General features: G+C 44.4%; 1 protein-coding gene across 4 annotated transcripts; it reads left to right on the top strand.

The window, feature by feature from the left end:
- Positions 1-1,191: 1,191 nt before the first annotated feature.
- On the top strand, positions 1,192-7,892 carry SPRY2 (sprouty RTK signaling antagonist 2). Of its 4 annotated transcripts, none has more exons than XM_068182417.1 (2): positions 1,192-2,163; positions 6,118-7,892. In XM_068182417.1, the coding sequence occupies exon 2, from the start codon at positions 6,169-6,171 to the stop codon at positions 7,102-7,104; it is 936 nt and encodes a 311-aa protein (XP_068038518.1). In that variant the 5' UTR covers positions 1,192-2,163; positions 6,118-6,168; the 3' UTR covers positions 7,105-7,892. The 4 variants fall into 4 exon arrangements, with proteins under 4 accessions (XP_068038518.1, XP_068038520.1, XP_068038521.1 ...); XM_068182419.1 differs by lacking the exon at positions 1,192-2,163 and adding an exon at positions 2,243-2,349; XM_068182420.1 differs by lacking the exon at positions 1,192-2,163 and adding an exon at positions 2,553-2,786.
- The last annotated feature ends 4,759 nt before the right edge of the window (positions 7,893-12,651 follow it).

Raw genomic sequence — 12,651 nt, 5'->3', positions numbered from 1 at the left:
TAAAACCACGAAAACTCGAAGGCCGTCCATGTGAGACACAGCCCTCCTTATTTACAGGTTTTCGTGGGGAATGTCCGCCCCCTCCACAGAGCGGTGACCAGCAGGTGTAGGAGAGGAAGTGCCTGCGAAATCGCCTCGAGTAGTAGAGGGCTGGCTGAGGTTTTGCACCGAGGGTTGTCCATGTGAATAGTGCAGCAATTACTGCCTTACACCCGGCGTGTATTTTAAGCAGTGACACATGTGACACGGGAACATTCGTGCTCGGTGCGTGCCTGCCTGGGGACAGGGGTGATCGTACAGATACGTGCCGGCACAAGATGCCCGCGTTCAACCAGCCACAGTGGCCCCGTCAGTGCTTCCAGCTCGTACCAAAGGGACCGAGCTGTGGTCGTGTCAGGAAACGCCCAGAAGACAAACAGTCACGTTTGCGAGCTGCTCGCAGACCGTGTCCTCCGCACGAATCGAATGGCAACTGACTAAAATAAAGTTGTGGGGGGGGAGGTTTGCAGGGGTTTTTAACTTATTAGAAAAAAACTCCACACATCCAGCCCCTTCCCCACCCCCCTCCCCCCGTTCAGGCGAGGGAACCCCGCTGGTGCCGGGGACGCGGCGCACCCCGCGGGCAGGCGCCCGAGGCGCGGGGACCTGCCGCCTGCTCCGCGCCCCGCGGGCCCCTCTCTGCGCTCCCGCCGGGGCACGGGGGCGCCCTCCGCGCCGCCTAATCGCATTAATCCGCGGGACAATGCCGCAAGTAATCACCCTTCCTGCTCCCTGCGCGGCCGGCGACCGGCGGCTGGAAAGGGCGAAGCGGGGGAGGGGCAGAAAGTGTAAACTTTTATTCCACTCGGTTAAGAAAAACGGGTGGGAAGCAACGGGGAGCACTTGGATACGGGTCTCCCGAACGCCCGCACCGGCGGGGAGAGCGCGCCTTCCTCCACGCGAGAAGCGAGTTCCCCTCGGTTTCCCTGCAAACCTATCGCCGCCTGCCTCTGAGTAAATACATGAGCACAAAAGCAACCCTGAGCGGCGTGAGACCGCGCACGGAGCAGCCTCCCGTGAGCACAGGCTGCGGCGAGGCCCCGGGAGCGCGGCTGCAGCTCGCCCCGCGCAGCGCGGGGGAGCGCCGCCGACGGGCCGGGGCCGGGGCCGGGGCCGGGGCCGGGGCCGGGGTTGGGGCAGCCGGGCTGGCTCGGCGGCGGCAGCGCTGCCCTTTTGAATGCCTCCCGCAGCTCTGAGTGCTGGCAGGGCGTTGGGAGCGCCAGTGAATGTAGCCCCGCAGAGCCAATGAGCTGGGACCGGATGCGATATATCCTCTGGGACAACAACTGCTCTGTTCCTCCTCAGATCCACATGACGCCATTTACTGCTGCTTTTGCAGAGAGATCACCCTACCTCCTCCGGAAAGAAAAAGAGAGAGAGCGAGAGAGCGAGCGAGCAGAAAAACGCCGAGTCCCTACAGCTCAGATCTCAAATCTTCCTCCTCCTCCTCCTCCACCTACTCCAAACACACAACAACAACCACCACCACAAATCCGCTGCGCTCCCAAAACACCCCCCCGATTGCAAACCACAGAACTGCCTGCAACACACACGCTCGCAGAGGGAGCGAGAAAGCTAAGAGGGAGAGAGGGGAGAGGAGCCTGCAGCAAGCAGCTTCTCAGCAGAACGTCTACATTGCACAAGCTGCTTTTTTGGAGGAGCTCAGTGGAAAAAAGCTCTGGGATTTTATTTTAAATCCACTTTGTTTTGTTTTCTTTGGCTTTTCCCTTTCCTCTTGATCAATTTGCAACAGCAACAAAAAAAAGTGACTTGGTATTGGCGATTCGGCCTCCTGTTCATTGAGGAAAAAAAAAGGAAAGTGTGTGTAAGACTGAGTGATTTTTAGGAGCAAAGAAAACCCACCCCGATCCGGAGAGGTGTTTTGACTAGTGTTATAGTATATACACGCACACACTTATTTATAATCGATCTGGGGAGAGGCACCTAACTTTGCTATGGACTTTTTTTTTTTTACATGGTGATCATTCTTACTCTAATTTGCAAGTTGGACTAAACCAGAGTTTGGAAAAGAGTTTCTTTTTTGCTTTAGGGCTGGATTTATTTGCAAACCGCAGGAAGAAGAAAATACAAGAGAGAGGGGTTTGGTGCAGCGCCGCGATCACGGTGAGAGCCTTTTCCTTCTTTGCAAAACAAGCTTTTCAGTAACCTCCTTCCCCCCCCCCCCCCCCCCCGCTTTGGTTGCTCCAAGAAAACTCGTGGAAATGTTTGAGGCCGATCCCTTTTCCATTCGTACAGGTTCTCCCTCTCCCCCCCTTCCCTTCTCCTTCCTTTCTCAGAGAGGAGCTGGAGGTGGGATTTCGGAGCGGTTTCTCTCCGGGGAGGGGTGGGGGGAGCTCCGTGGGGTTTGCGGACTGCGCCGCGTTTGTGCCCCGCCGGGGTGCCCCGGGGGTGCGGAAGGCTGCGCGGGGGGCGGAGGGCTGCGCGGGCGCCCCGGAATGCCTGCAGGGGCTACGAGTGGGGCGGGGGGTGCGCTTGAAGGAGCCACAACTCCGGCGTGTTCTCGCTGCTGCGGGGGGCCGGGCACGGGAGGTCCTGCGCGCTCCTGCCTCGCTGGGCACGCGTGGGTTTCCGACAAGCCCCGGGGGAGGTGAAGGGAGGGCGCAGCGGGGCTGGCGAGCATCGGGGCTGTTTGTCCCCCCGGTCTTGGGGGAGAAGGAGCGACCCGCCTTTCAGTGCGTGATTTACGCCTGTCTGTAGTGGCGTCAGGAGATCCGTGCGATTCGGAAGTGAGTGCACGTCTGGTACAAATATATACGTGTGTGTGTGTAAACTTAGATAGTTCTCCTGTGATGAAATTAATTCGATCTGTAAGACGAGGAAAGACCTTTCCTAGGTTCTTCTATGCAGAGGGCGTGTGTGGACGGGAAGGAAAAGCCATAATTTTTGCCTTTTTTTTTTTTTTGTGGCTTACTTCGTGACAGCCCCCTTACCCCATTAAAAAAAAAAAAAAAAAAAAAAAAAAGACAAAAAAGCTGCTGGTGTTTTCAGCAAGCTGTTTGTGTGTCACTTTGCCCCACCCCGATGGTAAAGTCCCTTTTGCCCTAATCCATAGTCTGATCACACACTCGGCCCTTAATGGGGGTTTCAAAGCACTTTGAAAGAAGAGGAGGTGGTTGGTGTGTGTGCGGTGGGAATGGGGGTGGGGGTGCCTTGCACAGGCTCCGGCTACAAAACAGAAATTCACGGGCAGAGGACTTCTCCCCCTTAGGCTTCGCCCTTCCCCGGCCAGCGGTACACGGGATTTTTCCACAGCACGCAAGAAGCCCCTCGCGTTTTAAACCTCCCCAAATGTGCCGAACGCGAAACCCGTCCCCCTCGCTCACCCTGTTGCCAAGCCCAGCTTGAAAGAAAAGGAAAGTTAGCAATGCTGGCACTTGAGCTCGGTGAGAGTGGACTTTGGCTCTTAGAAGTGGGGAATCGTGTTATCACGCACATGCACACAAAAAAAAGGCAGATCTGCTTCTCTTGCTCTTGGCGGATGCAAAGGAGAGAAGTACTAGGTCGGAGGAGGGAGAGGTGTGCCCTCCTGTCAGGATTTTCAGGCAAATGTAGGTTTGCAAATAAATGTGCTGGTTCTTTGCATTCTGTCCTGTTAGCGGATCTATGACGGGGATAAAAAACGGGGAGCACCCGGCTCGGCCTGATGCCCCACTGGAAATGCCTCCTGGGTCCCTCCGGGCTAGGGCGGAGCGGGGCGGGCTGAAGGTCAGGCAATTTGCAGAATATGCGTAAAATAAGAGGAGCTTTTCCAGCGGCTGGCTTTGTGAAGTTGAATGGGTGTTTAGGGCAAGGCGAGAGGGGGTAATCTGCCTTTTGCCCAGCTGTCCCGGAGGTGTTGTCTGAACCGTCTGCAGGGCGCCTGGCACTTCCCGGGAGGGGAAGCTCCTTTAGCATCTCCTGGGGGAGGGCAGGGGGGAAGAGTTAAAAGGAAACATGGGTTTGACTTTTTGATAAGGCGGCTGAAGCAGCCCCCTCCCACCTCCCGGCCCAGAGGATGTCTCCTGGTTATCTCCAGGTTGTCTGCACTCTCCGGCGGGCGAGGGGCTGTCACCTCCCACCTGCTGCGCGCCCCCCGCCAGAGAGGGAGCTGGAGGCGGGGAGGGAAGCGGAGAGCGGAGGCTGCTTTTCCAGCTCCCACCTTGGCGTCTGAGGGGGGCTCCGCCACCGATCCTGGGGTCGTCTGAAGCGCCTTCAGGTCAGGGTCAGCTTTGCTTTTGCAGTGGGTTGTCATTGCTGGAGAAGCAGGGGCTGATCCGGCGTACCCTCCAGGCTGGCTGGGGCTGGTGGAAACCTGGACGTGGAGGAGAGATAGGGCTGCTAATTCCTCTCAAGAATGGGGAAAGCATTTTATTTTCTATTATTTTTTTATCTCCAGATAGTTTCAGAGGAGGTGAACATCTGCTTAGGCTGTTGGTTGAAACTTTTGGTATAGCAGAGGTTTTAATTTGGGGGAAAAAAACCCAAAACAAAACATAAGCAATGCTTCAAGCCAAGTTTGCAAGACTTTTTTTGGGGGGGTGTAGGCAGGTGGGGGAAATGAGCACTGTAATATACATCCTGTGTCCAAAACCAGGATTTGGCAATATTTAAAAGAAGTGATCACTGATCACTCTTAAAAGTTAGAGATTTATCCATATGTATTTTTTTTAAGAAAAAAAAACACTTGAAGGAGGGGAGCCAGGAGTTAAAAGGTTAAATGTTTTGCATTGATGTTAGAATAAAGACAGTGTCTTGAGATACTCTTTGTTAAACTGTTTGGCGATATTTTACTATACTGCAGTACAGTATTATTGTTGGTAACTGATGTGTACAGAGTAACACTATGGTGCTCTTTCTAGGTATAATTGAAGACATTGTGTGGTCCTTGTAAGAAGTTTGGTTCCTGCTTGGGTTTTAATTGTAGAATATTGTTCTGGATTTTTGTATAGGTAATTGGATTTTGGAGCCACTTTAAGATATGATAAAGGCAAAACAAATATTAACTAATTTAGAGGGCAGTACTTGAAACTTGTGCATATTTGAGTGTGGAAGCTATTTACAAGTTCTCATCTTCTGTGTCTTTTACTGGCTTTTCATTTAAATTCTCAAGTCTGCATTTCTACTTTGTAGTTAACGATCATTTCAAGTAATATTTATAATCAAGTAGACTTCTTGGATGCTGGCATCATTTGATTATGCTATGCATGCCTCTATCCCACAAGCCACTCTTGATAATATTTACAATTTGAAATGTAGTCTATGGAATTTTTTACACATAAAAAACAACAAACAACCAAACAACTGTGGTAACATTGCTTTTGTAGTTTTGAGCCTTAAAATAACAATCACAGTGGTGTGCACCAGTATGACACACATTAAAATACTGGAGAGAGATATTTTTACTTGTGCTGTTGAAGTTTTTGGTAGCACTAACTCATTTAATGTCTAACCTCAAACATTTTATTGCTATTTAGTGTTTTTCTTGGGACCATTGGTATTAAACTAAAATTTCCTATTTACATCATGTGAAGTTTAATGTGTAAAGAGACTAGCCTACCAAAATATTATCCAGTTTTAAACAAAATTGGAGAATTATATGTCTGTCATCAGCAGGTCACATTACACTTGCTAAATACTTGCAGGATAGTTTGTTTTTTTTTTTTTTTTTTAGTATAAGGTTTTCAGTAGCTTGATGTGAAAAGAAGTGTCACTTCAAGTGGCTGAAATGTAATCACTTTAAAGGCCATGGTCTAACCAGAAGATGACCTGAGAACCCTCAGTTAGCAGGAGTATTACCTAGACTTTCCAGAGCCACAAGTTAAGTTGCATGGTCCTAGGAAAGAATCCTAGGGATTCTTAAAGGTCCTTAAGCTCTCCACAGCAGTAGGCAGAACAGGCCAAGGGAATTTGGTCACTCAGCTGACCGGTGCCAGTGCTTGTCCCAGACGTGACTCCTTTTTTTAATGGCTGATGCATTACTTGATTGTCTGCGGCGCTGTGGGGTCCTCCAGGCTTGAAAAGCTGCTGGAGAGGGTGTGAGACATGTTGCAATAGTGAATCCTCTCTTTTTTGCTCCAGGATTTCAGATGTGTTCTAAGCCTGGCGGGGTGAGCAAGCTTCCGGGCACTGATGGAGACTCAGCACGGCAGTGGGTCGCAGCCCTTACTACAGGCTCGGCGTGACAGTGGGAGGCCACACGGGGAGCCCGATCTGCGGGATGTCCTGATGCAGCAGGTTCACGTTTTGTCGTTGGACCAGATCAGAGCCATCCGAAACACAAATGAATACACAGAGGGACCTACAGTGGCTCCACGGCCAGGGGTCAAGTCTTCTCCTCGGGCAACAGCCCAACCCAAAAATGAAAGGCCCCATGGGTTGCCTGAGCATCGTCATTTCAGCCGGATCCAGCACACGCAAACACACGCATCTCCTCGAGCGCCTCTGTCCCGGTCCATCAGCACAATCAGCACAGGCTCACGGAGCAGTACGAGGACAAGTACAAGCAGTAATTCGTCAGAACAAAGACTTCTGGGATCATCTTCGGGGCCAGTTGCTGATGGAATAGTCCGAATGCAGCCCAAGTCTGAGCTCAAGTTGAGTGAGCTGAAGCCACTGAGCAAAGAAGATTTGGGAGCACACAGCTACAGGTGTGAGGACTGTGGAAAGTGTAAGTGTAAGGAGTGCACTTATCCAAGGACCCTCCCCTCATGTTGGATCTGTGACAAGCAGTGTCTTTGCTCAGCCCAGAACGTGGTTGATTACGGGACTTGTGTTTGCTGTGTGAAGGGCCTCTTCTATCACTGCTCTAATGATGACGAGGACAACTGTGCTGACAACCCCTGCTCCTGCAGTCAGTCACATTGCTGCACTAGGTGGTCCGCCATGGGTGTAGTGTCCCTCTTTCTGCCTTGCTTGTGGTGTTACCTACCTGCCAAGGGTTGTCTTAAATTGTGCCAGGGCTGTTACGACCGGGTAAATCGGCCTGGGTGCCGCTGCAAACACTCCAACACCGTTTGCTGCAAAGTTCCCAGTGTACCCCCCAGGAACTTTGAAAAGCCAACATAGCATCACTAGCCAGAAATACTAAAGTAACAAGGATTATTATTTTAACGTATATATGCAACCAACTAAGCAGCTATGGTCTTGGCACTGTAGTAGAAGGGTTGGGGATGTACTTTGCTGTTTGCAGTGAAATGCTTTTCTGTGTGTGTGCCATCTTAACTGATACGCTTGTTAGAATCCAGCTAGTGGCATACAGGGGAAAAAAAAGGGATGCAGTACATTGTGACCCACATATTGCATAAGCTAAAGCAACACAGACACTCCTAGGCAACTCTATTGTTTGTGAATAGTACTTGCAAAATTTGTAAATTAGCAAATGACTCCTTTTTTTTCATTGTTTTCTGCCAGAGATAATGTGCTATATTTTTGTATATACAATAATATTTTCAACTGTGAAAAAAAAGTGCTGTCATAAGACATGGCACAGTCACAAAATATTATACTAATATGTTGTACATTCGGAAGAATGTGAATCAATCAGTATGTTTTTAGATTGTATTTTGTCTTACGGAAACCTTCTATTACAGGACTTTGATTTTCCTTTGGACTTCATGTATATTGTACAGTTACAGTAAAATTCAGCCTTTATTTTCTAATTTTTTCAACATATTGTTTAGTGTAAAGAATATTTATTTGAAGTTTTATTATTTTATAAAAAGAAATATTTATTTTAAGAGGCATCTTACAAATGTCACCCCTTTTTATGAGGACGTCATAGTTGCTGCAAATAAGGGGTGAATGATGCATATGTTCACTATAAAATAGAAAATATATTAACGTTTGAAATTAAACTGGGCTACTTGTCATTTTTTCCCATTTATTGTTCTGATTTGGGAGAATCGATACTTCTAATTGCAATCTTCACAGTGTTACAGTCACAGTGAGCCTAATGTGAAACCGAAAAGAGATTTTTTTAAGTGTATTCTTTTGTTCTTGTTTACTTCTTCACCTGAAAACAGTGCAGGATTTTTGCTTCCTTTCTTTGCACAAATGTCTCATATACTGTTCCTACAAGAGAAAAGGAAAATGAACATAGGAAAATGCATTAATTCATTCCAGACTAGGACTAATAAGTACTGAAAGCTTGACCTATTCTATAAGTGATGAGCTTTTGTGCTTCAAATAGGAAATAAGTAATCATTCACAAAAAATGTTAGGCTTGCATGGCTTTAATCAGTAAGAGAGAGGAGGAAAAAAATGTAATTAATACCGTCAATGTAAAAAGCTTGCAGAATTATTTGTTAAAGTTAGAAGAATATGCCACAGGGAATGATAGGTCTGAATGCAGTCCAGCCTTATGTCAAACATTTGCCTCACTTGTAAGAAGAAGGTTGCTTGATTTGTCATTTGTGGCAGTTACCTTCCACTGAGGTCAAAATCCTTTCCCTGCCAAGTTTCCCACCGGAAGCCTAGAGAATGATTTACCTTTCTTTATTAACAAACTATCATTTCCTGTTCTTAGCATGTCTCTCCAAGTTTAGAGGTCTTAATGTTCAATTTTATTTATACATTTCTTAAACTGGCATTTAAGAATAGTTGTAAGTATTTTTAAGCTGACGCTTAAAAAAGTCTCCCAGCCTTTTCTGAAGCCCCTCCAAGATAAACAAGTTATTACTAATAAATTAAGAACTCACTAAAAGTTGAAAACGAGAGCATTGAGTAAATGTTCTGTCTTTTTGCCCCTTAATTTTCATCTCAGGTCTGGTATTTGGATGATTTTACATAGGTCTGTAGAACTCGGAAATCTTACACTGTGTGTTTGTGCATATTAGTTATCAATCATCGAGTGAAATTAAAAAGTTCTTGTTCTCTTTCTCTTTTTTTTTTTCTTACCTCTCTGGTGAAAAATGTAAGCTGGTTTACTTTCTGCACCAGCTGGCTGGATACTTTGGTATACAAAGACGAACAGTATATATTTAGCTTTCTGAGTGGAATTTGCCAGAAAGAGGGTAGCTTATGTTACATGAGTAATTTGTCCATATTTAAAGGGCATCAGTGTACTGTAACTGAGTAGTGAAGTGTATATGTGAGATTGTTCTTGGCCGCTGATAAACAAAGATTTTTATTTAATTATGGGTTTTTTTAGCAATTTTGTTCTTGAAGGGGTTAATAACCATCATGTGTTTCCATTCACTGAATGTAGCTCTTGAACTAGGTTAAGTGCTTATGCTTAAACTGTCCTGGGCTAGTCTTGCTGATGAAAACAAACATTAGGGGAATCTTTGACCTTTCAGCTCTATCTTGGAAACACCAAGTTCCCCTAATTTCAGTAGACAGTAAATCCAGCGTTTTCACTGGATTGATGAACTTGACAAAACTGAAGGCAAGCCCTGTCTTTTCAGGGATTTATGTTTCAGTTGAAGATAACTCTACAGAAAGCTGAAGGTGAAACTGGAAAACTGGATGGCTTAGCAGCACAGCAGTCAAAGTGGGTGCAACTCAAAAGTCCTATTAGCTTAGGTCCAATACTAAAATTGTGGATGTGTTTTCTTTTTGCAGTATAGTAAGTTCTCTTGTCTGCCTAGTTAGGTTCTAAGGGAAAAGGAAAACCATCTTCTTGTTGGCAGTGAAATTTGAAGCTGGTTTAAACACTGAACAATGGTTGTGACCTTCCACTGGGTTCTTAATAAAGGATAAAATAGTGGGGTCCCCTCCACCCCAGGTAAGCCAATTACCAGAAATTGGGTAGGATGCATGACTCTTAGGAGCAGGGATGTAGGGAAATGTGGCCTGTTGGGCTAAGTATAGCACTGGGGTCTAGGCTTCAGTTCGTATGGATTGATGTTTGCGCCCACTGGACTCTTAAAAGCTGGCTTGTATATATTAGTTAACATCCTAATATTGCACTTAATTAGATAAGGTTTAGTATTCTAAATAAAACCAAAATCTTGCCTCAGGCAGATTAGATTGTTTTAATAAGAATTAAGAGGGCTTTTCAAGTGGATTGAGATAATGTTATTAAAGCATGCCTACTTTATCCTTTGAGATAGGAAAGTGGAGGTCCAAGTAAGGAAAATTTTCCATACATGGGTTTTGAGGATAACCATGAAAGACATGCTTGATATACATCATATAGGACTTTAATTTTAGACTGCTAGGAAGTAATGAGAGAGCAAAACCCTTATTGCTCCATTTGTTGTGTTGTTGCTTCAGAGTTTTGATCTGTTAGCTTAGAGATTCTGTAAGGTGTCTTTAAGGTATAGAGACTTGCAGGATTGGACTGACAGTTGATCCTAGTAACAATGGAAACAAATAGCATTTTTCCAAATTATTTTTCTGTATGATGTAAGCTACAAATAAATACATTGAATTTAGACAAATTTAGAAATTCCTCTATTAATAGCCTCAGGATTTTTTTTTTTTTACTTTGCTCTTTAATGGTTTGAAACTTGATTAAAATTTCTTTTTTGAGATCAGGATCATAGCAGTAAAAAAAAAAGGAAAATAAAGGAAAAGAGACTTGGATTCAAGTTGAGAATAAATAGTGCTTTGGATAGAAATAAAATGTGTTCCTAAAGGATTTGAGATCATGTTCAGTTGAGCATTTACATTCAACAGATTTACCAAATCAGTCTTTAAAAGCCAAAAATTCTCCAAATGCAGAAGTGTAGTAATTAAGTTGTTGTGATGATTAGCACAATAGATTTTTTACACTTTCTTACTAAACTCCCAGCAATTAAATATACATTATTAACTGTATTGCCCTTTTCACTTTTGGTAAAACAAAAATAATTTATTTTTGTAATGAGTGAAATCTTAGGTCTTTTTCTTAGGTGGCAGGAAGAGAGCAGAATGCATTTCTGTTCTACAGTGGAACATTTAAATATTTTTAGGAATTAATGGTTGGGAAAGATGGATTTGAACAGTCTGTCTTGTCTCAGATGTTCCTAGATGGGTGCAGGTACAGCGAGTAATAATGATTTCATCTGCTGAGACTAATTTCTCAATCAGTCACTGGAGCAGAGTGCCAGAAAGAAATTGGCTGAATGCAAGAGCACGCTTGATTGAGTAGTGTCTGTAAGAATAGTATTGAATAGATGTCTTGCTGAAAATGTCATCATTTGTCATATTGGGTCATCTTAAATAAATCAGTTGCAGATTGGGATTGCAGGTAGACTGCACACCAGACGTGGGATTGCAGGTGACAAAGCACACCAAATCCTTACCAATGAAAATACTTGGGTGTTTTCCTCTTTATGCAATCTGATTTTAAACTGGAATCTTAGAAATAAAAAATAATGTCTTGTTGAAGTCAGGACAGTTTGACTTAAAAAACACGTGCATATAAAGTGCAGATATGTATAGTACTTTTGATTTCAAAAAGATTACACTTTTCAATCTGTGGAGACTCCTATGTGTTATTTCTCTTCGTATTTATTCTTTCTGGTCCTTATCCCTTTCCTTGACCTTTCCTAGCCATAATATGTAATACATTATTTCCACTTATAGGACGAAAGGGGAAAGAGGAGGATGAAACATGCTTTTTTCATTAGTATTCTGTGCCTGAAAGTTTAGGACAAGGTAAAAAAACTGATTACCTTGCTGCATGTATTTTTTCCTGCATTTTCAGAAATATAAAAGGTTTTTTCCATTCATGTAACATTGAATCCACTATTTCAGAAAGATCTTATTTTCATTGTTTTGGTATGAATTTTATTACTCAAGAAGGTTTTATGTGTTTTTGTTTTAACCCATTGGCACTGTGTTTCAGATGAAAGAGGCAGAGGTTTTACTGCCATAAAAGCATGAACTGCTGCTGTTCTTCTGCCACAGGGATTGTTCAGTACAGAGCCAATGTAGTTGCTTTTGGACATGAGTAGCAATGATTTTGTTTGAAACAGAGTGGGAGTTCAGTGTTTTCAGCCTTGGGAGAAGGCAACAGAGGCTGTGCTACATATCGCTACATATCTGAAGTTTCTCTTTACATGTGGTTTAAGAAACTTTTTTTTTTTTTTCCTCTGACTTAACTGTGCATGCTGATTACTGAAGCTTATGGCTAAAATGTTCAAACTGCTAGACTAAAGTGGGTCAGTTCCCATTTCGGTAGAAGTTACCAATAATCAGAAGCTTTGACAATATAGTCTGCTATTATGTAGGATTATTTATGGATATTTTAATACTTGGGAGTTTAAGTTACATTTTAAAATGGTCTTGCCAAAGGAGATAATCTGTTTCTAAAAGGTAAAGAACTGTATAATCAGAGGAGCTCTGCTTTCACAAAAGACTGCTGTATAATTACCAAACCACTTAGTGCACCTGAGGTACGTTACAAGAGATAGCACTTGGTGCCATTTAGGAGTTGCAGGCACAAGTTTCATTTGGAGAGTCTGAGCCAATACACAAGGGTGTATTAGGAGGAATCACCAACTTAGACATAGAGAGCCCCTTGAACAAAGGGAGTTTTTTACTTTTTCTTTTTTACCGTCACTTTATTTTGATCTAGAAGTGGTGTATATGAATGAGTCATAAATCGTGTTGTTGTTCCTCTGTTTACTGATGAAAGAATGTATTGATGCTCTCATAGTGTGCCTCAAAAAAACACACCAGGAT

The sequence above is a fragment of the Anomalospiza imberbis genome, chromosome 2 (assembly GCF_031753505.1).
Source record: "Anomalospiza imberbis isolate Cuckoo-Finch-1a 21T00152 chromosome 2, ASM3175350v1, whole genome shotgun sequence".
Taxonomy (NCBI): domain Eukaryota; kingdom Metazoa; phylum Chordata; class Aves; order Passeriformes; family Viduidae; genus Anomalospiza; species Anomalospiza imberbis.
Note: the sequence above shows the minus strand (reverse complement) of the source record. Positions and strands in the feature narration are given on the sequence as shown.